Raw genomic sequence first — 27,189 nt, forward strand, 5'->3', positions numbered from 1 at the left:
GTATGTGCATTAAAAGACAGTAACAGGTAGCAGACATACAGAGCCTGGCAACTCATGCACTTGAAGTGTCTTTCAGCCTTGGAGTAGGCCAAACATCTTGGAGTGCATATTACCACTCTTTTTTCCTGCTTTGCCACATCTGTACTTTGCACCAGGTTTACCAAAGTCCCCTGCACTCCAAATGCATTCCAGAGCTTGTTTGTTACTGCTTCCAATAAAGCAAATCTCTTTAGAGCAGAAATTCCACCCTGGAAATCATCCTGACAACAGTTGTCTCATCTGGTCTTTTGCAGACATTGTTTGAGTTTGAAAATCAGCCTCTTCTCTATCTTGGTGAAAACTTGTGTCAAACATACTTTAAGTTTCACAAGAGTATATAAACAAAGAAATTAAGGACAGCTAAACATGTAGGGTATGCTATTGCTTTGTATCAAAACTGTTTTTTTGAGATACACTAATGGGAATTGAGTAGGGAAATCTGCCCATATTACTTGCAAGTACTTAGCTGTGTCTTTGTGAATATGACTTTGGTAGGTACTAGAAATTGTGGACTGAATTATTGTTTGTATAAAGACATACAGTTACAATAATTTCTACATAAGACAGGGGTTTCAAGTCTCTATTTCTTAGTATTTTCCATGAAAGCTGTCATAAATATAAGAATAAACCTTAATCCTCACTGTATCCCCACATAATAAACAGTTGCTTAGTCCCATTTTCCTGACAAAGAGACCAGTACAATATAGTGAACTAATTTGAATGTAGAAATGAGAAATAATTATTTTCTAAGTCCACGTTTAAGCCTCAATAGAAGTGCTGTTTTAACGATCGGAAACAAAAAGAAACTGAAGGGACTAGCATTGGTGAAAGAAGATTTGTAATTTGAAAATTACGTTGAGATTTTGAAGACGTTTCATACAATATATAAAGCAATTATTTTATGGTCAGTGCTAGATAAAATCTTTTTTTTTCATGTTGCAAGCCAAGTAATGTAGTAATGTCCTGTTTCTGTGCATTCTTGCATCAGTTCATAAAACTATTAGAAAAGAATTGCAAGTTATTTAATAAAATTGTTTTGTCAGTGGGCAGACTGACAAGAGTCTGGCTCCCTCTTCTTTACATCTGCCATCAAGTATTTATACACCTTGATGAGATCCTGAAGCCTTCTCTTCTCCAGTTCCAGCTCTCTGGCCCCTTTGTTGGAAATGATACAATTTAATTTTTTTTTTTTAACTAGCTTTAGTGAGGGATTTGTTCCTCTTTGCCCAGGGTATTGAAGTTTCTTTTGAAAAGGCTCTGTTCCCTGGGTGAGGCCTGATGATCTTAACATCTCAATGGACTGGGAGTTGCCAGAGGATGCACAAGAAATAAGCAACCATTAACAAACATTACCCTTGAACGTCATCCCCTGGTGTGTTGGAGACACCTGGTCTGGGAAAAGATCGATAAGGGAACCTAAGAATAAGGACCAAATTAGCACTGAAGGCAAAGGGATCAATAGCCAATAGGAAACCAAATACTAAGAATTGTGTATTTTGGGACCAATGAACATTGAACCAAAGAATTGCTTTAGGTTCATAGTATAAATATGTGGAAAATCTAGTGAAGAAGCATGTGTGATGGAATGATTTTCACTGCACAACCTGGGCAGTGTGTGGATGAAATGATTTCTCTTGCACATCCTGGCCAGAACAACATCCTGGCCAGAATAAAGTAATGCCTTAATTGTCCAACACTGAAAAGATGTTGTTGGAGAGTTTTTGTTTTTCCCGCAGTTTTGGTGACACCTTCATCACATCTGTGGTCCAGTACAGTCATGTCTTTCTTGTTCTGGGGATCTCCAAGCTGCAAAAAGCACCCAGATATGTCTCAAAAATGTGTAAGGTGTCTCTCCAGTGCTGGGTGGTGAGGAAGGACCACCCTCCTTGGCCTGCAGGCAGCACTCTGCCTGATGCAGCTTGGGTGCTGTTGGCCTTGTTTACGGCACAGGCACACTGCTGGCTCATGGTCAACTAGCCATCCACCAGCACCCTGAACTCCTTCTCTGCCAAGCTGCTTTGCAGCTGGTCTTCAGCATGATCCTTGAAAACCAGCCAGCACTCCTGGACTCTTTTTTCTCTCCAGCTCTGTCTCCCATAGGATTCTTACAAACAGGTCCTTGAACAGGTTAAACACTACTTTCCCCAAGACCAGAGCTCACATCCTGCCATTTGCCTTACTGCTTCTCAGGATCCTGAACTCCTCCATCTTATGTTCACAGCAGACCTTCACATTCCAAATCAGTTCTTCCTGTTTTGTAAGTATGACGTCCAACAGAGTATCTCCCTCATGAATTCATTCCACGGTGGGTTCCTGCAGTTCTGGGAATGCCTGAAGTTAGTGCTGCATTGAGACATTTATTGTACAGTTTAAAAGGGAAGCCATGTATATGGGAAAGAGAAAATGTTACCTGCAGATTAAAAAAAATAATAATGAATAATAAGAATCTCAGAAAAAACCTGTAACAAATAAGAGGATAATCCGAGCAAAATTCTGAGAAAACTTGTGCAGGTGCCAGGAATGTAGGATAAGCTGTAAAAAAGAAAAAAAGGGTTACAGTAATCAAATGAAAGACTAATTGAGTTTTAGCATACTAGACAACAAAATCCTTTGGGCAGCAGTGGCAGAAATGGGAAGAACCTGACCTATGTGAGGATTTGTGGAGTAAGAGGGAAGCATCAGAAAAGCCTCTCTCACAGGCTGTGAACGCAGGCCTGTGAATTGTGAGAGGAGGAAGTTTTTGCCATCACAGCAGAAAGGCCTGGAGCCACCATGCACTATAGAGTAACAAGGACAAGACACATCACTAGTTCTGATAGGTCACTGTGACTGTAGAAGTGGGACGGTTTTGTGAGAACTGATTACGTGATCAGCACTCCTTTCAGTATGTATAATGGTGAGGGACAATGGCGTGATAAGACGCAAAAATTTCATTTCCATTGTGTTCATTTGGTGGTGATGAATAATAAAAGCATCTGGAGGCAGGCTCACAGCATTTAAAATCCAGTTTGACTTTTGAATGCTGCAGTGATGGCCCAGCAGGGCACATTTTTAAAAAAAAGCTTGTGTTATAACGGGTATTAGAAAAAATGCTTTCCGAAGAGTAAACATTGAAACAGTTTGTCCAGAGAGGTTGTGGCATTTCTATTGTAAGAAATTTCAGAACTTGACTGGACAAAACGCTAACTGATCAGATATAAGTTGATGCACAGAGGTCCCTTCCAACCTCAAGTATTCTCCAATGCCTGGTGTCTGGTACGGGGACATAAGTGTTAGTTTTTAAGCCTCCTTTCTTATAGTTCTCTGCTGTTATTACAGCCATGTAAGGTTGTTTTGACTTGCTTCCATCAGCAGTTTTCTTGGGGGATTTGTAAAGTCAAGTCTGTTTTCTTGAGGACAGTTGAGAGGTAGCTGCTCAGGATGGCTTTCAGGACATTTTAGGTCATCAGAATGCTCTAAAGCAGTGCTAGCGAGGCATGGTTCTGACTTATATGGAGTCTTCTAGTTGATGCCTTAGGTTTTAACTTTTATATTTTTCAAATCCTGTACTGCCTAGTGTGTAACTCTGAAGTTTCCTGTAGCCTGTTCACTTCTGCTCTCTCATGCTAGGCAGACATAACAAAGCCTCTCCAGGCCTGCTCTTCAAGGACACCCAGACCATCCTAGGCCCAAAAAGTATAAACCAAAGAGCCTCTAAGGAGGGCAAGCGGAGGGGAACATACATCATTAAACTGAAGCTTTAACTGGAGAATTAACCCTGATATGCAAATGAACCAAACCTATAAAAGTGTGAAGAACTCGTGACCTGTTGTCCATCTTGGGGTCCATCCTGGCAATAGCCTCTGGCTCCCCAGGGGGTACCTTTGAAGGCCTTTCAAATAAATACCTACTTTTATTCCCTTACTCCTGTCTAGTCTCTGTTTCTAGAGGCCTCTTAAGGCATCATAGTGTTCTTGAAAAGTAACAATATTTGTAACTTTTTCGGAGAAAAGTCTACTATTTTTACAGTTTTAGGAAGGGGAGCTTGCTAGTAATGCCTAGGATAACAGTGTACAAGTAGGCTTTGTAAACATTTCAGCGAAAGAAGTAGCATTGGACATTATTTATTTTAGCTGAGATTAATTTTGATATCTGAAAAAAGGAATTTCAAAGATAAAACATTTGGGGATGTTGCTAGATCTGTAATAATGTGGAATCCTGTATAACTCTAAAGTGAAAAATATATAAATATATATACTCTAGATTATAAAAATTATCTACTGTATGTGTAAGGGAACTTTTCCTTTGGCAAGTGTAGAAAAAAGAGAGCTGCTCTCTTCCCATCAGCTCAGATGCCATTTCAGCTTTTCTACGGGGTATTGCAAAAGATTCTTTGCTGATCTTTGAACTAGAAAAAAAGCAGCTACAACATCTTAGCCCAAGGGTGATATTTCAGTGATACCTAGTTTTGTTTAGAGGCAGTTACTGTTATGATTTTTCCTCTTAAAACCTCTAGAAGTGGGTTGAAATATATAAACTAAATTCCTTATTTTCAAAATAAAGTATTATGAAGAGTGATATTATTTCTGAAATGTTATAGCTCAGGAAATAGGAAATAAAAGATGCTGCAGAATTTAAATATGGAAATGCTAAGTCTTAAAATCCAACATTTAATATGAAAATGGTAGTAATTTCAATACTTGGTTATCTTTTGAATGCTCACATAGTTTCTATGTCGTTACCTTTACTACAATTCCCTTCTCAGTAATAATTTATTTTCAGACTAATTTTCTCCTTCACTGTCATACATGCTATAAATGATATCAACTCATGCTATTAACTACCGAGTGGTTTTGAGATTCACTTCAAACAGGGAAGTTTGATTGCAGTAGTTCTTTCCAAGTACATATTAGTTTCAATCACTTCTACAAAGTAGAGATTCAACTTTAAACAGTTGACTGTATGTTGTGACACAGGGGCTCTTTGAAGGTTAATCAGCTTTTTAGCAATAATAGGGTTGGATTCTTGTGTGACTAAGTGAGTCACTTCTGTTTCATGTGCAGATCTATCATTTAATCAGAAGCCTGGAAGTTAAGACTTACTATGCTGCATATTAAGTAGAAAAGACAGTTGTTGTTTTAATAATTTTTTTTCTTTCTGAACTTCACTGTATCTTTAGGACTGTAAATTAGTTGAGACAGCTAGACTGATTATTTAAGAACCATTCCTAATGTGTGTAAAATGTAATAAAAGGAGCTGTACAGTGAAGTCATATTATTTGGACACCAAAGCTAAAAACTAATTTGAAGAAATATCCTTATATATACAAAATAAAATCCGCTAAATGTGGTAATGTTCCTGATTTACATGTAGGGCATAATTTAATCCAATTGAAGTTTAACTGGGAGCAGTTAGTGTTTTCTTAAAGGCAAGTACAAAACCACACAAATCTTTTTTAACATATTTGTAGCCCAAAACAAATATTTGGGGAATGGCCAGAGTAGACTGTCACAAAGAGTTTAACCACGTAGGTTGTTTTTACAACTGAGTATCTCTGATATAGTTCTGTGCTTGAATTTAGCTGTTGAAGTTGATAAAATTACACACAACAGAGTAGGCTTGTGTTTAAACATTACTGGACAAAGTATTTTTCTTCTGGTAGCAATGCCCCACACACCTTAAAATACAGGAGAGTTTATATTTAAATATATACATTATATGTATATATCTTACCTTGCATGTTAGTCTAACTCTAATCCCGTGCCATACAGTACTATATTACAGTGCTCGGTACTCTGTGTTGCTGATGGGCACTCAGCTTTGTCATCTTGTCTTCCTCAAATGTTGAAATGCTGAGCTTGAATAATGGTAGTGTATACAAAACACAGTGTCCCAGCAAGAACTGTTTAAATAGTTATCTTTATAATGCAGTGCTTGAGTAGTTTTCTTCAAGTATTTATCCTGCTGTTGGAAGAGCTGGGTTGGATTCCAGAAAAGAAGATGATGTGTGATGTGTTTGCTGCAGTCAGTGTGGTGCTACAGCACACAGGATTACAAGTTCAGATTGTTTAGGTTTCGTAAGGCCTTTGATGGAAAAGCCAAGGGACTGATTTGCAGAATCTGGCTAAATGATACAAATTAAATAACTATTATAAATATTTTAAAACTTGAGGAATGTTGGTTTCCATACAGGAATGACATTCTGCCTGGACATGAAGTATCAAGTATGAAGAGTTGATAACTTGTAATTTGCATTTGTTTTGCTGTGTGGCTTGAAGAGAGAAAGGTTTGAGGTGGAGTAGGAAGAGAATGAGTCAGGGCAAAAAAAGCCAATTGCACACCAACACTTTATTCTATTAAGATGACAGAAGTTTTTCCTAAGAAGGGGGAAAGGAAATCTAGTCTGCAGATTAAGAAGTGCTTTAAGGAAGGATGCTGTGCCAGCTTTGCCATGCAGGTGAGGAGTAGAAATGCATATTGCTTGGTGTTGCCATTTTTCCAAATATATTTGCAAGCTACTACTGTGGACGATGCTAATACATCCTAAAACTGCCATGCCATATTTACTACTCTATATTTGCAAATCTGTGTATATGAAGACTTTATTTAATCATAGTTTTGAAAGCAACTTAGGCATGATGGGCTTAAATTTAATCCTGCTAGCTGTTTTATTTGCCCACTAGTTAGGTAAATGATATGCTGCCTTTCTTTTTTCCTTTATTCTCATGCTGTTAAAACAGTGAAATTAAGAAAATCTTTAAGTCCTTATAAACTGAAGCCATCTGGCTGTTCATAGCTGTAATGCTATCCAAATGTGTAAATTACTAAAAATGTACTCCCTTATGCTTAGGAGAACAGGCCTGAATTTGATGCTGCTTTCCTCAGTCTGAGAAGCTGGGTTTAAGTTTTTTAGTCATGGTTCATTTAGTGCTATAAATTTTGTTGGGACTGGAGAGAATAGGATATTGTGAAGTGAGAGAGTGTTTGTGAGAATAAAAAGATTAATGAGTATCCAAGGGAGGAGAGAAATTACAGGCAATTTTTAAATTGGATTGAATAGGGGATCCTAATTCTTATCTGACTTCTGTTTTCCTCTGATTTTGGTCCAAACACAAATCAACTTTATATGCTGTTTATATACGTGTAAGGTAAGTATTGCACAAATAACCCTGCACTGGCAGGGGATTCATGCAAGGAAAATATCCATTTAAATAATACAAGACCTTGTTGTGGTACTTAGAGTTTCAGATGAACTTACTTAGAAGCAAACTGGAGAAAGTGAACCACAAAAATTTGAACAGAAATGCTTTTCATGAGTTTCCAGGTAATTGTGAACTGGCTGGGAACACTGTAAACCTGTGTTGCCTGAGGAAACAACCAACTTCTAGCATTATTTGCCTGAAAATGTGCATGAAGAGTTGAAAAGAACTTGAGTTACAGTCTAGAGGACTTCACTGTTTAAGCTTGATGTTTTGGCATACAGATGCTTGGAGTTTGAATGTGTCGTGACTAAAGATGCTTAATCTGGTTCTAATATCTTGTTTAGTTCTTGGTCATACCCCATGCAGCACTGCAGGCTGGGGACAGAGTGGCTGGACAGTGGCCAGGCAGGAAGGAACCTGGGGGTACTGATTGACAACAGGCTGAACATGAGCCAGTGTGTGCTCAGATGGCCAAGAAGGCCAGTGGCATCCTGGCCTGTATCAGCAATGGTGTGGCCAGCAGGACCAGGGCAGCAATTTTTCCGCTGTATAGGCCGCACCTTGAGTACTGTGTCCAGTTCTGGGCCCCTCAATTTAGGAAGGATGGTACGATGCTGTAGCATGTCCAGAGAACAACAACAAGGCTGGTGAAGGGTCTGGAGGACAAGTTCCATGAGAGTGGCTAGGGTTGTTTATCCTGCAGAAAAGGAGGCTCAAGGGAGACCTTATCACTCTCTACAACTGCCTGAAAGGAGGTTGTAGCCAGGTGAGGATCTGTCTCTTCTCCCAGGCAACCAGCGACAGGACAAGAGGACACAGTCTTAAGCTGCACCAGGGGATGTTTAGGTTGGACATTAGGAAGAAGCTCTTTACAGAAGGGGGGACTGGGCATTGGAATGGGCTCCAGGGAGGTGGTGGAGTCACCATCCCTGCAGGTGCTTAAGTGTCCTGGGTTGCAGTGTATTCTATTACCATCCTCATGAACTGTTGAAATCAGGTGGGGCAGTGTTTCCTTGCCTCCTCCCCCCAGACTATCTTGCTGTTAATGGCCCATCATTGTCCTGCTGCATGACTCAGAGATAACTCCCTCCGGACCATCTTCTGTTAATGAGCCTAATCAACACTTGGCCTCATGACTCATTACCCCATTGTGAGATGCTCCACCCAGAGGGAGGAACCAAGCATCCCATCGTGGATATAATCTGAGACTGAACACCAGAGACAACCTTCTCCACTGGGTTTCCAGAGGACAGGAGCTACACAGCCACCATTGGACCTTCTGAGGAAGAGCAGACCTTTTTTTTTCTACAGGATCACCACTTCAGAGGACTGCAGCCACCATTCTACCAGACTGCTACCACCACCCTGCCTAACAGGGATTCAGGTTGTATCTTGAGTCTGTCAGTTTGAACCAGTCTTTTCTTTTAGTCTTTCTTTTTTTTTCTTTTCTTTAATTTTCCCCATTAAATTGTTATTCTGACTTGGTGCCTCCCACTGGTTTGTTTTCAAACTAGCACATTAAGAAAAGACTGGATGGGGCATATAGTGCCATGGTCTAGTTGACAAGGTAGAGTTTGGTCATAATTTGGACTTGATCTAAAAGGTCTTTTCCAAACTGATTGTGATTCCATGATTCTGTGGTTCTTCATGTATGTGATGCTTGTTTAAATTTTTTGTTCTCTTGCAAGTTAAGGTGCTCCTTATCTTCACTGTCTGCTGGAGGAAGATGTAAAGAAAAATACTTTTCAGTGTTTTGAATAATGAAAGTTATTAGTATGCTTTTCTAAGAGAAATGTATTGATAGGCAGATTCCATCAATAAAGGTCCTACCTAAACCTCCATCCATGAAGCCTTCATCCATGAAGGTAAAGATGAATGATGGCTCTATTAGTCTTCCATTACTCTTGCATTACCTGATATACATCTGTCTCAGGGACATGAAATAACTCTGCATGGCAGTTTTCACAACTTAATACAAATGTTATTCTAGATTAAGTGAAGTGATTGAAAATGTTGCTTACAGTTCTTTCCTAATGTTTAATATTTATGATCTCTAAAGTTGCATAGAAAGAAACCTTTGCCTTGTGTTTAACTAAAAATGGGATACACATTTCTTAAAATTCCATTTAATCAGGCAGAAGGTAGTTCACCTGCATTTTATGAAGTTGTTGCATTGTACTAGTTTGAAAACAAACCAGTGGGAGGCACCAACTCAGAATAACAATTTAATAGGGAAATCAAAAAATAAAGCCAGAAAACACTGTGTTAAACTGACAGAGTCAGGATACAACCTGACACACTCAGGGTGGTGGCAGCAGTCTGATAAAATGGTGGCTGCAGTCCTCCTGAAGTGATGGATGTGGTTCTGTCAAAGCAGTGATCCTGTAGGAAGGGGCTGCTCTTCCTCGGAAGCTCCAGTGGTGGCTGCGCAGCTCCTGTCCTCTGGGAATCCAATGGAAAAGGGTGTCAGTGGTGCTCCGAATCTCAGATTATATCCAGGAGGGAATGCTTGGTTCCTCCTTCTGGGTGGAGCATCTCACAATGGGATGATGAGTCATGAGGCAAGGTGTTGATGGGCTCATTAACAGAAGATAGAGCGAGGACGCAAGGAAACACTGCCCCACCTGGTTTCAACAGCTCATGAGGATGGTAATAGAATGCACTGCAACCCAGGACATGCATGACAAATGCAACTGGCCTGTGTGACTACATATGGGATGGGAGATTATTTTTTGGTGTCATAAGGCATCCTGCTTAGAAAAGGTTAACTCCATGACATGAGCACATGTATGTGAATGTGGGGTTCCTCTTCCTAATCTTCTTGGGGTTAGAATATTAAATATATTTTTTGTTTTCAAAATATTTCAATATGCTTGATTGAAATGCTGCACATGACCTAAAGGCATCCAATAGAGAGCATCATGCTGATGCAGAAGGAAATAGAATAAGAAAGAGAAATCTTGTCATGTTACATGCAAGCTCTCTTATCCTACATTTATTTTTGATCAATTTGGCAAATATGTATTGGTATATTTGTACTGCCCTGTACAGTTGCTTGTGGTTTCTCTGCATATTTAAAACAAATACTTATAGATACTTACAAGCATTGCTTTGCAATGCATATATTCTGGTACTTCTATTGGGTTGTTTTGTGCAAATATAAGTTATTAGTTTCTGTGTAGATTTGGAGCTGAGAATCACATAACAGATTTGAAAGCAATGTGGAAAATGCAATAATCATACATCCTTGATTGCTTTAACTGCATTTATTATTGGCCCACCTATACAGAGTATTATAATACTATTATTTTATAATATTACTTTAAATAATATAGTAGTTTAGACTGAATTTCAGAAATATTTCCATTCATTGCTCAGACACATTCTGTCTACTTAAAGACCAAGATAAACACAGTGGATTTTGTTATTTTATAGCTGTGTCTTATTTTAAGAATGTCTATGGCTATCAGCATGATCAGTGAAACTTACATTTTAGCAGCTGCTACAGAAACATAATAGTTTGAAAGCACAACTGTTTGGAAGAAACTTTCACATGGAAGTACAAGGGTTGTATTTATGTAATTGCTCTTGGCAACAGCTTCAGTAAATTTAAGTCGAAGTTCATCCATAAAATTAACTGATTTTCTCAATCCACTTGAACCTTGATCTGTTTTGGTTTAATGTTCTGGAGTTGGTGAAGATGCTTACAATTGGGGTCTGTAACCCCAAATGAGATTACACCACCTTCTTCTGATTCAGAATTTCCTGCTATTGCAATATGTGTTGTTCCACAGAAATGAGGAGTAATTCCCTCTCAGACACTCTGTTGAGATTGCTGCCAGGGAACAGCGTTAGTGATGTATTCTTTCACTGCTAAAGACAAGGCATCACTTCTATTGTAAACTTGGTTCTCTCTCAATGAATTTACAAACGTATTCTAAGTAATTCACTTCATCTTGAAGCTCTGTTTCCCAGGACACAATATAGTTATTTTCTTAAAACCAATTTTTGCTTTAAGAACAAAGAAACCACATGGCGATTTTGAAGCTGTGGAACAGATATCCTTTATACCACAGACAATTGGGTTTTCACTCAGAGCCTTTTCTGTTCTTTTTAAAAAAATATTATGTGTGAATTCCTTACTGAGTGGAACTGTATTGAGTCTGCATCAGTTGGCTGCAAAGTGTGGTGGTGTTTGAGCTCTCTCCTGCATAGGCAGGTTGCAGTGGGGCTGCACGTTCAGGAACGAACGCAAAGCAGAATTCATTCATGCACTGCCCTCACCACCTGCAAGTGTGCACATGTGTGTGCATGTGTGCATAGTCTTCCCTTAGAAGAAAGCAAGAAGAGCAGCGAGTACCCCAGTGAGCATTTCTCTTCTCTGCTCTCATTTCAGAAATGTTTCTACCTCCAAAGCTGGCACTGCTTTTCTCAGGTGATCTGGTTTCAAGCTATGTTGCTATTGTAGCAGAGGGCTGCTGCAAATTACGTACTTCTACTGCAGGGCAGTGTCCCTAGAAAACGTGCTGTTTGCAATCTTTTGTGCTGGCCTTTAGAGGATCATATTAAATCACAGGAATACCCCAGAGAAATTCTGAGGCTTTTACAGAGGGGCCAGCTGTCCAAATATAAGTGCTGTTGAAGGAGGGGAGGTTTTGGAATAAAGATTGCAGCATGTCTGTTATCTACCAAGAAGATGAGTCTGTGATGGAAAGCAAACACATGTTAAGGCTGGATAAAGCAGAAAAGAGAGTTGAGACGTGAGAAGGAAAGAGTAAGCTGCTCTTCAGATTTTGATCACAAGCTTTTTCTCCTTCTAAGGCATGACAGTTCTGTTTTTTATAACACACACATTTATAAACATCTCACAGTCTATTTTCTAAATTTAAAGGGGTTTGGTGCATTCTAGTCAGACCCATGGCAGTTCAATGGGTATGATTAGTACTTTCTCATGGCCTTTTCTCATGGCCCATAGTTTAATGCCATGGATATTTCAGTTATGTTACCTGAGTTTGTGTTCGGTTAGATGAAAAGACACTGTTGTAAGATGAGTACTTGATACTTTTTATCTTGCCATGATAGTTAGTCCATTAATTTTAATATGCAGTGAAAACAGATTTATCTCACATGAAGAAAAAAATATAGATCTTCATGTTTGGGCTCCAAGTTACTTCCTTGCAATGTTCACTGCGTGCTTTACAGCGTAGACTCTTGCCTTCCAGGAGTTACAACAGGAAAAACACATTATGTTCTTATTTTCAGTGCTAAACTAGTTGTCCTGTGGTGAATGGAAGATGAGACAATATGCCAGGAGATCCTTATCCTTAGGTAGAAGATGGTGGCAGAAAGAATGAATATATTTTACATTTTTCTGGATCCCTCAACTCTGAGACTTGTTTGACATCAGCTAACCAGAGAGTGGGAAGCATCCCTTTGTGTATGGCCAGTTCTGAGCAGAAAACAGGTGGATGCTCCAGGGTCTCCTTCAGTTTTTCCTTAGCGCTGAGTTGTCATAGGTTGAACATGTCCTGCTTTTGGTTTTGTGCTGTTGCACCATTTTTACCACACTGCCTGCCTGGCTCAGAGTTTTTGTGCCTCCTTGACCTTTCCATTGTAATCATAGATCCATCAGCCCTTCAGCTTAAGGCCCAGTTAGGGAACGGTCACACTTGTGGTATTGGTCTGATGCTGCTTGTCAACATTTGAAGGGTTCAGATCTGAAAGTAGATGTTTCTGGAGATGTTCATACTACTACTCTCTACTGTAGTCACAAAACTTTCTTTGCAGAAAAACCATCTGGGACTTGCTACCGTGTTTTAAAATATCCTTATGACTAATGGAACTATAAAATACCTTGTCATTTTTGTAGCGCATAGGGGATCTAGTAATAAATTAGAGGTCCTCTGTGACAAGTACCATAGATACATAATAAAACAAAAACCTCTGGGAATGCTTCAGTCTAAGTTCATATTTTTTCCTTATGCACCCAAAAATAGGATTAAATCAAATTTCATGCCTAAGGGCTTAAACAGATGTAATATGAAAGAAAATTTCACCAGTCAGCAGTGTAGTAGTCCTGCATCTCCAGAAAGTATGCACTTTCATAATGTACAAGATAAGACCTTTCATTTAAACATTTTTCACAGCTTATCTAGTTTCACTTACGCAGTGGTTTAAAATAGTAGAATCCCAGATTAATATTCAGCAACTAGAGAACAATGTTTTAGTTTTATTTGAATTTCTTTCCTCTCGTTCTAAACTAAAATGCCAACTTTATGACAAAATCATTAAAATGATTAAATGCTAAACAGAATTTTCTGATTCAGTGTTTTCATGTAAATATGTTTTCTCAAAACTGCTTTTCTAGGTTGTATTGGTCAGTGGACATCTGGACAGCTGGGATGTTGGGCAAGGAGCTATGGATGATGGTGGTGGAGCTTTTATATCATGGGAAGCATTATCACTCATTAAGGATCTGGGTAAATCTTTAATTTAAACATACTTTTAATGCATTACATTTCTAGTATATTTTATGTGATATCTAAGCTGGATTTTATATTTTATCCACATCTCTGAGCACAAATATTCATTTTGTCACTATACGCCTCAAAACTAGTTCAAAACAGACTTTTTAGATTGCTGAGTTTATATCCAAGGATGCTTTCCCCCCTTTCATCAGATGGAATCTATTTTTCCTCCTTATTCCCCTTTTTCCACAAATGTAACCTGTGGTCAAGAGGAATGCCTAATGTATTTGTTAGAAACTAAAATCAGCTGCTGTTCCTGCTCTTAGCCCTGGCAGCCTTTAAGTAATAAACCATCTTTCGCTGCTTCCCAATGGAAGGATTTGTGCACTTCAACAATCTCAGTCTTCCTTGAAGAGCTCTTTGTAGACAAGCTCTGTTATGTGATTAGCTGCTTGCAGACTGCAGTCATGAACATCAGACATCCCTGTAAGTTCCTATTCCTTTATTTTGCATTGTTTGAACCTCTAATCTCTCCTTTTCCCAGCCTTGGAATGATTAGATTATCAGTCTGTAACTAAAACAAAGTGTGTCTGTTGAAATTTTTGGTCTTTTAAAAGCAGACTAAATAGGATTTTTCTACGGAGAATCCAGGTCTACTCCTTCTTTTAGTGTTTTTTAATCTTTTTTTCATGATGCTTGGGAAATTCTCTGTTTCCTCCACCTTCAAGGAAAAAAAAGTTATTCTGCTGTTGTTTGGTACTCTATTCCATTCAGAATAAACTGTTCTGTGTTTCTTAAGGGCAAGTTCCTGATGGCATTGTATAATTCTTATTCACCGGGTTTTCCTTCACACATGACTGAAATGCATCACTTTCTTCCTGTTCAAATATTTGATTTCCTCTGGTAGTAGCCTGTGTGTTTGCTGTGTGACCTGTGTTGAAATGCTGTTCTCTCAGCTGGGAAATGCTGGAGCCTTTGCTGATGCCCTCTGTTCTGGGTAGCTGTAGTCTTCTGCTCTTCTTGTTGGACCAGTGTTCTTCAGGAACATAAGACTGGGAGAGGACTTCTGGGTCTTCATATCTGTAGATAACCAAGGGGCATAGGGTGTGGATGCTAAAAAGCAGGAGCAGAGGAATTTTCCAGCTGCTGAAGCATTTTGTGAAGTGGTTCTTTCTCATGCTTTAGCTGAGAAACTGTGAAAGATGGTTTTGTAAACTAATTCTATATCTTGCACCTGGGTTTGTTTTCCAGCCTTGTTTTGGTACTCTGGAAAAAGTATTTTGAATGGGTGTTAGAGAACCTCAGCCAAACCCTCTAGGGGGTGGCTGGTCAAGCGACCGATCACATCATGCTCTCTCAGATACAAAGATACACAACCTAGCTTCTAAGTAATAAAATAATTCCTTTCCTGTCGCAGTGACCGCTCACTTCTCAGCCTGGCCAGCACCTGCGGTGTGTGGCAAGAGTGGGGAGCAGCCAAAGGCTCTAGGCTTTAAAGCTGCTCCTCAGGAGTTCAGCTCTGCCCAGGGGAGCTGAAGCTCCAGGCACAGCGGCTGTCAGCAGCCCCGACGAGGGAGAGGATAAAAAGTAGCAGGGAGGCTTGCCATGGGACATGGGAGGGTATCCACGGACAACAAACAACAGTTGCAGAGTGACCATGCCTTATAAAGGGGGCTGAACAAGGGGAGTGACCCAACTGGGGACCAATAAGCGGATTAGGAGGGAGGGACGCTGGAGGAACTGACTCACATCTGGTCCAATAGTCTTGGTGGGTCACATGCCCCAATGGGGCGTTGAGGTTTAGGGGATATCCAAGAGGGGAGGTATCCGAGGGGGCAGGGTCTCAGGGGATTGATGGGGACCATATAAGGGTAATTAGGGAGGGCTTGGGTGACAGACACAGAACAATCCAGAACTCCAGGAGGGTTTTGGGTGATTGATAGGGAAGGAGCCAGAACAAGGGGAGGGGATAACCATATTTGGGAGCACTGGGGGAGCGACTTGGATCTGGGGCAGACCAACTGGGAATAGAAGTGGAGAAGGTAGGGACGAGCCATTGGGGTACAAAGAACATACAAAATGCAATAAAAACATTGCATCACCACACTTTCCTTTTCTCCTTCGATTTGGATTGTGTCATTGCTCACCGGTTCTCGGTAAAACAATGATAATAGGGCCTTTCACAAACTGGACTTCATAGCAAATTGGTTAATGCAGATTTTGTATCTTATGCGTATAAAATCTGACCAAAAAAAAAAAAAAAAAAGACGGCAAAATAAAATACAAAGATGTGGAGAATGTGTGATTGTGTGAGAAACAAATTAATGGCTTGTGTTTTGAATGAGATTGTGTTTTGAATGAGCACTGTGTTTTGAACTATGGAGACTTTGTTCAATATCCTTTTGGACCCTGATAAATTTAGTCTCAGACTAGTCCACCAAATACATTTGAAATGAAGATAAGCCAACTCAATTGGCTCCATGCATGTGTAGAAATTTTTTACTGTGTCCAGGGAGTCTTAAAAGCCGTGGTGCATTGTGTAGCCATAAAAACTGTGTCTGCATTTACCAGAGTATAACTGATCTGAAGGCTGTGGTGATATGATCCTCAAGCTGAAATGAGCATTCTGAAATATGACTTCTAGAATATGAACTTCATATTGTGTAGTAAGAAATAATGGCAGTACTTCTGCCATGGTCCTTTGGGTTAATGAAAGCAAAATACTACTACACTATTGAAGCAGGTTTTTTCAGTGATGGTCTAATAGCATTTCATCATGATATCACTGTGACCCTTGGACATGGCTTGTGGACAAGACACAAATTATGCCTCTTAATTTGGATTCTGACAATTTCATGTAATACTTGAAAAATTATTATAGTTTGAATGCAATTTTATACTTTCAACGTAACCTCCTCCCAAAACCATTTAATAACTATTGGCTTAGGACCAGATACATGAAATTAATTTTAAAATCATTAAAATAATGCTTTCAGAGAGTAAGACTTTATTTTAAGCAATACAGTTTGTTTCCTTGTCTCAAGTAAAATTTTTAATAGTTTTTGCTTTTATTTCTAGGTAAATCAGTTACTTAATGTGTTGGCCTTTATACCTCATATTTAATGAATCTTCAGTGTTAGCTTTTATTCTTTTAATTGAGGTGGCAAATTCTGTATCATATTGGTATTTTTTTTTCTTTTTATTTTGTTTTGCTTTTGGGTTTTTTAGCTTTTCATGCACCATAATAGTTACACATTCCGTAAAAGGACGTGTACCAGTAGCACAGTCTGAACTAGTTTTACATAGTCTTCAAAACATCAAACATTTGGTAGCATTTTTTTTCCATTTCCATTTTGACTTCACATGAATGTTGTTTCTTTTTGAGAGAAAGGCAGCTACATGAAGGTCAGACTGAACAGAAACTGTTTTGTTTTATATTACCAGAGAGTGGAATTTTATTTAATTGATGTAAAATCCCACGTTTACATTTCAAAAGATTAGTACCTTAAAAACATTGGGCCGATTGTGAGCTGCTGTAGTTCTTGAACACTGTTTAAAGCTATAATCATTCAGTTAGCTCTGGAAAGTAGAAGAGCTAACAAGTGGAAAATTTCAGTCTGTCTGAATACTTTGCTTCTAGTAGATGTAATATCTCTCTGCTCATCTTCCACAGAGGGGATGGTAGAAAGGGTGTACCTGCTGGTGGTGCCATTCCCTCTCCTCCTCCTTCAGGGAGGAAGCACAGACAGCAAATCCAGAGCAATTGTTGACTTCTAGATTACATTTCAACAAGGTGAATCTTGCTATGTTTTCTGTGCAGGTGCAATTTCAGTCTCAAAACATCCCCTTCAGCAACGTATAGTTAAATGTCAGCACCGGCTTGTGCACCTCTTGGTACCCACACTGGTTGTGGACATCTCCTGACTGAAGCAAAAAGCAGCATTTTCCTTAGTGCATCCATATCAAGTTCTCTGTATCAACTATACTCTCATGGCTGCTTGCTTTGCAGAGTAGCTAATCTCAGAAAAATTCACTAATGGCCATACTGACTATTGGTGTTCAAAGGGGTCTTTTATCACAGTTAATAGTGAAGTTTAATGAAGCACAAGGGAAAGAAAAACATTAATTAAATTCTTGAAGCTTATATATACCACTGATAGGGAAGGTCTGTGGCAAGCTGCTTCGTGGCAGATGTGCTTAAAAAAGGAAGAACGGGAAACATTTCCACAGAAGTTGTTTACATGAAGAAACATGAACATTTCAGTTGGTTATTACTCCTTATTCCTTTTACTGGGAATAAAAACGTTTTTAGAGTTGCTGAGGCAGTTTGTAAACAGGTCTGAACTGGTAAACTTCCTTCAGGGAAGCCAAGGCTGTTGCGATTAGCTGAGGATTTCTGATGCCTAAGAAATTACCCTTCATAACTGCAGGTAGCGTGTCCATGTCAGTAAACTTGTGCAATCTGCAGTTTGCCTTCTGCAATGTCTGGCAGCTGCTGCCCTGCCCAGCCCTCTGCAGGTTTTAATCTTTCGATCTATTTTAACTAAATTTGATAGAGGCATAAAAATATTTAGAATAGGAAGTTCTGATATATTCTTGTCAAATGGGTGACTGGGGAGAGATGGGCAAATGCATTTATGTCCCACCTGAGGAGAGGCAGGAAGAAGGCACTTTTATCCTTTTCTTAGGATGGGAAACACCTGGTTACCAGAACACATGTAGCATTGTGGTAATCACCACTCTCTTTCCTTTTAATCTGTGTGCAAACTCTGTGTGATAGCAAATATCTCTATGGCAGTATTGAGAGCATTATTTGGCGTAATTAAGAGGTGATGGGAAGACACTGGATGTGATTTAGAAAGGAAAGGCTAATGGGTTCCCTTCTTTAAGCTGAGGGAATCCATGGGGTGTTGCATGAGCTGTATGTAATGTGGTGTGATGAGGGCCTTTGGAAGCTGTAGGAGAGACAGCACTCACACAAATTGCAGTTTTCTAGTTTTACAGAACAACAGCTGTGTTGCTAATTACAGTCTAGAAATCTCAAACCCAACTTGTTTTCAGGTTGCATTTATAATTCTAACATTTTGTGTTTGTTAGTTTATGTGCAAAAAAGAACATCTCTGGAGCTGGCCAGTGCCTCAGCATTTTCACGTTGGTCCGGTTAGTACTCTGGTGTCATTTGAAACACAGCTTCCTATGTTCCCCTCTTACACAAGGTTTACAAAAGAAGCTGCTTTTCCAGGTGAGATGAAAGGCTAGCTAAGCAGCTACACATAGAACATCCCACAAAATTTATTTTGCTGCCATATTTTGGTTGGACAGTTTGCGGGACTTGATCCTGCTTTGGATGTTGGTTTTCAGTTTCTGTGAAGGAGATATCTGTGCCCTTTTCCCAACATTTCAAGCCTATAGCTCTTCTTGCTCTGGAGCCATACTTGTGTACAGTCTATTTGAGCAAGAAGCATCTAGTGTGTATCCAGTGGTTTCAGAGCTTTAGCCAGTCCTGCCTCTTTGCTCCTAAGCCAGCTGTGCTCCCAAGCCAGCTGTGCTTCCACGTTGGTTGGCTAAGGGGCATTTCCCAGCTGAGCTGTTCTGCCCTCCTCCTGCCCTGCCAAAGCCACCTCACACTCTAGTGCTGGAAATGTGGGATTTTCATCCCTAAAGGGAGCTTGAAGGAACTGAATAATTACAATAATAGAGAGAGGTGTTTAGGAGGTGGTTGTATGGCAGTGTCCGGTTTCCAAACACAGTATTTTAAATCTCTTTAGTAGTAGGGAGCCTATTGGAGTTAGAAATCCAGTTTATTTTGATGGATGAATTTCACTGCTTTCTTCTGAAAAAATTCAGAAGTGATAACTGTTATATCTCTTTTTAATTAAAACATCTGGAATCAAATTTTTTTCCTGTTGAGAACAGAAACTGATGGGGTCTGTTGCTTGACTCTACAGTCTAGTTTGTTTTCAGAGTCCCATCTCTGCTAGCACAGAAGGAGTCAAATGGTCAACAGGTTCTTTGTTCACATCGCAGGTTTCTTTCAGCAACATTTACCCACAAGCTCTTTTTCCTTGTTCAGAAATGTGTTTTCTACCTGTTCCTGGGTGTGTTTGGGTCTCTCTTGCTTCATTGCTAGTCAACTCTTGCTGCCCTGCCAAGCCCAGAGGTACATACCTATCCACGAGCTACTGCTCAATCTGGGGACATCTTCAAAAGTCAGTGGCTGAGCTGAGAATTTGTCAAATGACAAACTTGTCATCTTTCCCTTCAATTGCTTGAACTGCAGCCAGTGTAAAGCGTAGCCAGCTAATGCTACCTGAGCCCCTGCTTCTACTGAAGTAGTCGGTACAGACTCCAGGAAAGGCTACACTCCAACGACCACTGTAGTGGTGGGTTGTGATACAGAGTAAACAGTTCCCTGCTTGTGCTGTTGTGCTGTGCACTGAGCCCATGCTGGTCATGTCTGCATGCCACCTTGGACCAGGAGGTCTCCTGCTTGGACTGTGCCTCAAAGTGCTTCTGAGAGTCGTATTTGTTCATGTTAGAAAATGCTTGCTATGGGGAGCTGCCAGAGCCAGTGAATACCAGCAGTCAAGTAGGTGAACAGGGGACATTTTCCTCTTTCACACTCAGGGTAGGATGGTGATGCCATTGCTGCTAGAGTAGTTTGATGAAGGAAGAAGGATTGTTGACAAAATCTAATCCCAGTCATCACACATATTACACAGCTTTCCTGCATTCCTGGATGATGATGAAACAAAAAAGGGAGAAATGTACAGTGGTAGATGATATGTACTGTTTCCTCTCTGTCTCTTTGCCAGCATTAAGCTGAACTGGGGTTTCATAAGTCACCTTTCCTATAGATGTAGGCATGGATCTGGCACAACCAAATTTCTGTTTCGTAGGAAAAAGACACAGAAAACTACAGAAATGTTTTTAAAACAATGCATGTAAGAATTTTAAGGTACTATCTGAGTTACTATTTATGCAGCTTGTAAGGAGTTGATTAGACAGTTTTCCCCCTTGAAAGTTAAAATTGAAATTGTAACTCTCATCTGCATTATACCCGTGACTAATGTGACTGGAAAACCATTAAACAGATTTTTATCTGTTCAGTGTAGTCTTTGTATGGAGTTACATTTCTCCAGTCCAAATTCACTGGCTAATATATGAGGACTAAAGATATATTTTATTAAAAATATGATCACTGGAGTAATTCCTTTTCTGCTAGTTTAATTGAAGTCATATAAATGCAGTTTTAACATGCTTGCAAAATATTCTGTTAAACATTTTTCTGAATTTCTTGTGGTGGTGTAGTTGTTTGCTGTCCAGGAGATAGGTTGTGAAACATAATTAAATGACTAATTTTATGCTTGCAGGTTTTTTTCTTTAATCAAATATGCCTGATATTAACTTCTTGTTCTTACATTCTTTTCGCTTTCCCAAAGCTGAGTATTTTATTCTGACCTTCACGTTTTCAATTCTATTAAATCTACTTGGAATGAAATATCTGCATATGCTGTTACGCTACAAATGCATTTATTCCTTCATTTTAACATTTGGTTGAATGCATATTTGGCAAGTACTTAAATCTTCAATTTTCATACTGTGTTGACATAGCAGAGGGGTGACTGCAAACATAAAAAGTTGCTAATCTGGTGGTAAATTTAGATATACCGCCCTCCATAACAATTTTGCCCTCTGTCTTGTGGACTGCTGCTTCTCTGCAAGCTTTAATTTACCCAGAAAATTCAAGAAAAAATCTGAGCTTTGATTATCTATAAAAATCTTAAAAACCTGGCAATAGTAGCTGTTGTGTTTTACTGTTATTTTTCAAATCTCTAACATGGTTGACATGGTGAAGTGCTGAAATCCTTCTCAAATGAAGTAAGGGGCATCTTGTCCTTACTGTCATTTTTTTAAGGGATAAATTTTCAATAGGGAGACAGAAGTGTGCCTGCTACATTTTCTGACTCATCAGCTCTCAGAATAGCCTAACAGATTTGTTTTTTCTAATCCAAAGAGCAGGGAAGCAGAGGCAGAATACATGTCACGGTTCTATTAGATGGTAACATGCCGCAACCTTCCCAAAAGCGTCTCCAAGGAAGCCTCTCGGTGCAGCCAGCACACTGGCACACACACACAGGCTGGATAGCCAGCTAAAACAGTCCAACAGTGAATGAGCAGGAAGAGTTTTCACACAGGGTTTTACAGGAGAGATTTGATGCACCTGCACTCATGCAAGGTTTCAGAGAGGTCCTGGGGCAGAGCAATGGGGAGTCCAGGGTAAGGGAACTAATCGAGAAACTCTGAGGGTGTTATCAGGTGACAATGGTTGTAGCGGCCAACAGAGCCAGCCAGGGGAGCAGGGGTACATTAACATAACAGAACAAAGCATTCGGGGGAAGCTTTTCAGTCACCATAAGCTGGAAAGGAACCTAGGACAAATACAGATCCACCACCACTCATTATGATCTAACCATGTCTGATATTTGTAATCCCAGAGAGTGTGGGAGTGGGCCCCACATTGCTTTTTCTGCTCCACAGTTTGATGAGATCGCAAATACCCTTAGGGAAGAATGTGTTCCTAAAGAAGAATAAGGTGTGTTTTAAAGGTGGACAGTGTCTTACTCCTTTTGTGGGACTCGGAGGACACATTGACAGGACCAGAGCAGGGCATGGGGTGGAGGAGCTCTCTGCTGACTCTCTGCTTTGCTGTTTTACACGGGCAAGTATTGTGTTTCCTTTTCTTCTCCTTTTTTTTTCTTTTTTTTTTTCTTTTTTTTGGTACAAATGCCTTGTAATGGCTTCATGACACAACACAAACTGGTTCTTTGTTTAAAATCCAATGTGCAGATGAGCACATTTGGCAGTACTTCTCATCTGAAGTGCCCCTGAGCTGTGCTGCCAGGTGGCAGGAAGGTGTCCACAGAGAAGCCCTCCCTCTGGCACTATTGCCGCCTGACTTGCAGCCCACAGCACCAGTCTTGGCTTCCCTCTTCTCCCACTCACCTCCCCAGTCAAAAGGCTTAATCCGTGTTATTTTTAGTTACTAGACTTGCAAATCATTCACAGATTTCCCCTCTGGTCTTGTATACCCAGCTCCTTCCTTGACATTTCCTCTTGGATATTGCATTGCTTTTTAAAAATAAATCTCTCTAAAACCTCTCACATTTCCCTTCTCCACTCTTCTGTTAATCTGCCCTTCTGTCATAAGATCATCAGCCTCCCTAAAAACAGGAAAAGAAAATCGCTTGTTTAATCTCAGTGTCTTGCTGCTCTGCTGTCAAGGCTGCTGGTGCTCTGCAAACCCAGTCCTTCCCTAGACTGGTTCACCTTGGGCACGGCTGTCCCCCAGTGCTCTCTTTGAAGGGCCTGTCCAAACAGCTGCCCACAGTCTGTGCCAGTGGCAGAGTCATGTCCTCTCAACCCCCAGAACATGTTTCTGAGCAAGCTGACAGCCCCAGGCGAGACTGAGCTACAGTATTTGGCTTGGCTCATCACTCGCTTTCTTTTCCCTCTCTCCAGCCCCAGACCTGACCATTTTCTGTGTTCTTCCTGCAATGCTGCATCTCTTCTCCAGACCTCATCTCTCTTTATTCCAGACCTTCGAGACTCTGAGGTTTATTTGCTTCCCAGTGCTATTTTTTTGCAGTGCTTTGTCCTCAGTGCCACAAAAAGATGCTATCAACAGACAAAAATCAAGGAGATTGCACTGCATTAGACTGATTTAAGAAGAAAAGAAAGGCAGTTTCCCAAGCCAAAAGCTGTTCTCCATGTCTAATTTGAACTTCACTAGAGAATTAGAAATATGTTATAATCAAGGTTTAAGTAGTACTAAAAGGATTTTTTTCAGCTGTTCTTTGCCTTGTTTTTTGAAGCTTTTAACTTTGATGATCTATGAAGAAGGACTTGAGGATGCTGATTGGTGAGAGGGTGGACATGACTTGGCAATGTACACTTGTAGGCCAGAAAGCCAAACATGTCCTGGGCTGCATCCAAAACAGCATGGGCAGCAGGATGAGGGAGGGGATTCTGCCCCTCTGCTCTGCTCTGGTGAGACCCCACCTGTAGCAATGCATCCAGCTCTGAGGACCCCAACATAAGAAGGATGTGGACCTGGGGTGAGTGCAGACGAGGGCCACAGAGATGATTGCAAGGATAGAGAACCTCTCCTATGAGGAGAGGCTGTGGGAATTGCAATTGTTCAGCCTGGAGAAGAGAAGGCTTAAAGATGATCTGACTGTGGCTTTCCAGTGCCTGAAGGAGGCCTACAAGAAAGATGAGGAGAGTGTTTAGAAGAGCGTGCAGTGATAGGACAAGGGGCAATGGCTTCCAACTTAAAGAGAGTAGGTTTAGATTAGATGTTTGGAACGAATTCCTTACTGTGAGGGAGGGTGGTGAGGCACTGGCACAGGTTGCACAGAGAAATTGCAGATTCCCCATCTCTGCAAGTGTTTAAGGCCAGGTTGGATGGAGCTCTGAGCAACCTGACCTAGTGAAGTGTTGGAACTAGATGATCTCCAAGGTCCCTTCCAACCCAAACCATTCTATGATTTTCTCTGTCTAATCATTTGTCACTCAATAAAAAAACCAATTTCTTCTTAAATAAATGAGTACACAGGCACTTTGGTGCACAAGTAGTGAGATCAATTGTCTGAACCATAGAGGGCTGTATTTCTAACAACAGAATGAAAGCCAAAGTACTTCTGATTTAGAATAGTGACTTCTTGGTATTCAGAGGAAAATCTGGACATCTTCAATTAACTGTGTTATTACTGTCCTCCTATTGATTACGGTTTATTTCTGTATGTATATTCTTTGCAATTAGGCAGGGAAACACGTTGCTAGGGGTAAGAGCCCTTCTCTTGCTTGCCTGTACCACAGGATATGTAAATCAGATAATAGCAGGTTGCATCACTGTTTTTGATGATGAGTTCTTATCTTCTTTAGCAAAATGTGGAGTACTGGTTTTATTTTTATTTTATGCTGTGGCACAAATTTTGGAAATTCCGGGTATTTTATGAGAAGTGCATGCATGATAGAAATATCCCAGCTAATGGCACCCAGTAAATCCCCTACGTCTAATCAGCTGCAAACTTGAAAAAAGGTAGGGAATTCAAGAGGAATTTTAAGAATACCAGCAGCATCGTTATGTATCCTGATACTTTTTTGTATAAATACTTATAAATATTTTTGTATAAATACCTTATAAAGAAATTCCAAGCCACAGGGTAACAATGCAGAAAAGGCCATAGCTTATCTATGTTCAGTGCAGCAGAAGACAGTACTTGAGGATGATATATCTGTATATACCTCTCCCTAGTAGCTCCTGAAGCAAATGCATTACTGACTTAGGCAGTATTAGAAGTAAGAGAACACAGAGAATAGTTTGGGTTGAAAAGCATCTTTAAAGGTCACTTAGTCCAACCCTGCTGCAATGAGCAGGAAGTGCTTCAACTCGATCAGGTTGCTCAGAGCCCTGTCCCATCTGACCTTGAATTTCTCCAGGGATGGGGTATTCACAACCTCTCTGGGCAACCTGTGCTGGTGTTTCACCACCCTCATTGTAAAAAACATCTTCCTTAGATCTAGTCTGAATCTACCCTCTTTTAGTTTAAAACCATTGCTCCTGGTCCTCATTGCCACAGGCCCTGCTAAAAAAGTCTGACCCCATCTTTCTTATTGACTCCTTTCAGTCACTGAAAGGCTCCTCTAAGGTCTCCCTGGAGCCTTCTCTTGTCTCAGCCTTTCCTCATAGGAGAGAAGTTCTATCCATCTGATCATCTTTGTGACGCTCCCCTGGACCTGCTTAAACGTGTCCATGTCTTCCCTGTGCTGAGGGCTTCAGAGCTGGATGCCATACTCCAGGTGGGGTCTCACCAGGGGATGTACAGGGCAGAATTATTAAGTGCAACTTACTGTATTTTATGCTCAGATCAAGGCTTTTCTAGTCCATTTACGCAGGGTCTTGAGAATGCATTACTTCCTTGTTTTGCTTTGCTTGTGTGTACACTTTTTGCTTTCCCTATTAAACTGTCTTTATCTCAACACATGAGTTTTTTAGCTTGCATCCTTCAAATTTTCTCCCTTTCTCACTTGTCCCACTGGTGTGGGAGTGAGCAAGGGCTGTGAGGGGCTTGGCTGCTGGCTGAGGTTAAACCTTGATACCTGTTAATCTACTCACATCCAGTTGCAGTTTGCTTATATGCCTCATATAAGTTATTTGATTTGCTTGTGTGTGATCCCAGTGCCTTGACTTGCAGGGAAAATGTCTGTTTTTCACACAGGTGGAACACTTTTTATATTTTTGTAAGCTGGTCTGTCTTAAGATGACATTGAAGAAGCCTGTTAGGCAGCTACACCTCATCTTCTTAGAAAATACTTTATCTTTGTCATCTTCCCCATCAGTAAGGATTTATGTTTATAAAGTGAGAAGATAGTTACTGAAGGAAATTTTCTGTTTGTAGTACCGATCTCTATTTTGATTTAAAAAGATGATTCAAGTGAAGTGGGCTTATTTTTTTGCTTTACATGTGACAGGCCATTATGATTTGTCTCTGCATGTACCGAACAATACATTTCAGTTTTGCTGTGTGGGAATGTCTCAATTCTATCAAGCATGAGCAAGACATGTAGGACATAAAATTCAGGTCTTGCTGCTGATATCTACAAGTGTTAGTAATCTATGATGATTTAAAAGAAACAGATAATAGAGTCAATAAGACCTGCATATTGGTGTGACTGAAGTGTTTGTGGTACCTAAGGAGAAGGAAAGGATAGCAGCCACTCCAGCACAGAGAGAGTGTAATAGAGCAAGTGTCCTGCTGTGCTTGCTACAGTTGTATCCTTAGTCACAGATCGACCATATTGATGTTTTTAGTTCACTCCTTAACTTAGGAGTCCACATGCCCATAGTATCTTTTTTATGCTTGAGATAAACCATAGGAATATAGAGGCTGATCAGCAAAATGCACCTTTGTGGTAAACTGTGATTTTATTTCCCAGTTAAGGGTAAGGTAGAAAGGGGGGGGGGGGGGGGGGGGGGGGGGAAGAAGCTAATACATTTTCCAAAACATTGGAGATTTGGAAATTCATCTGTAGGTTTTTTCTTCTGATATCCTCTTTATTTTTAATACTATATACTAAGTCATTTATTCAGATAACAAGGAAAGAGGCACAATTTTATTTGTGTAACACTTTTCTTTCATTTTAAAATTGCCTACCTACCTCTCTATACATTACACTTACCATAAAACAGAGTTTTCTAGACCAGTTGCTATTTTATCGTGTATTTTCAATATATATTTGGGCTGTGATCTGAAAGACTTCTGATTTTGTAAAGATGATACCTTGCTTAGGAACCAGTAGTTTTTAAGAAGCAAACCAAAGCAGCTAAACTTACTTTTAAAAACTTTTTGAACTTTAATACAGTACTTCATTTTTTTTCTAATAAAAACATTCATTGAGAATATTCTTAGCAATTTTTCTTCTGAATACTGGATTCA

The 27,189-nt window shown here is 40.0% G+C and overlaps 1 protein-coding gene across 2 annotated transcripts in view; it reads left to right on the top strand.

Annotated features, from left to right (window-relative positions):
- The window catches only part of CPQ (carboxypeptidase Q), a 133,648-nt gene that overhangs the window by 61,196 nt on the left and 45,263 nt on the right, over positions 1–27,189 (top strand). Inside the window, exon 4 of one of the 2 annotated variants that reach the window (XM_069005192.1) lies at positions 13,588–13,699. The exons of the other annotated variant lie outside the window; for it this stretch is intronic. Within the exon in view, the coding sequence (XP_068861293.1) occupies positions 13,588–13,699 (112 nt within the window). The remainder of the gene's footprint in view (positions 1–13,587; positions 13,700–27,189) is intronic. 2 annotated transcript variants of the gene reach the window in all.

Source organism: Aphelocoma coerulescens, chromosome 2 (assembly GCF_041296385.1).
Source record: "Aphelocoma coerulescens isolate FSJ_1873_10779 chromosome 2, UR_Acoe_1.0, whole genome shotgun sequence".
In the NCBI taxonomy this organism is placed as follows: Eukaryota; Metazoa; Chordata; class Aves; order Passeriformes; family Corvidae; genus Aphelocoma; species Aphelocoma coerulescens.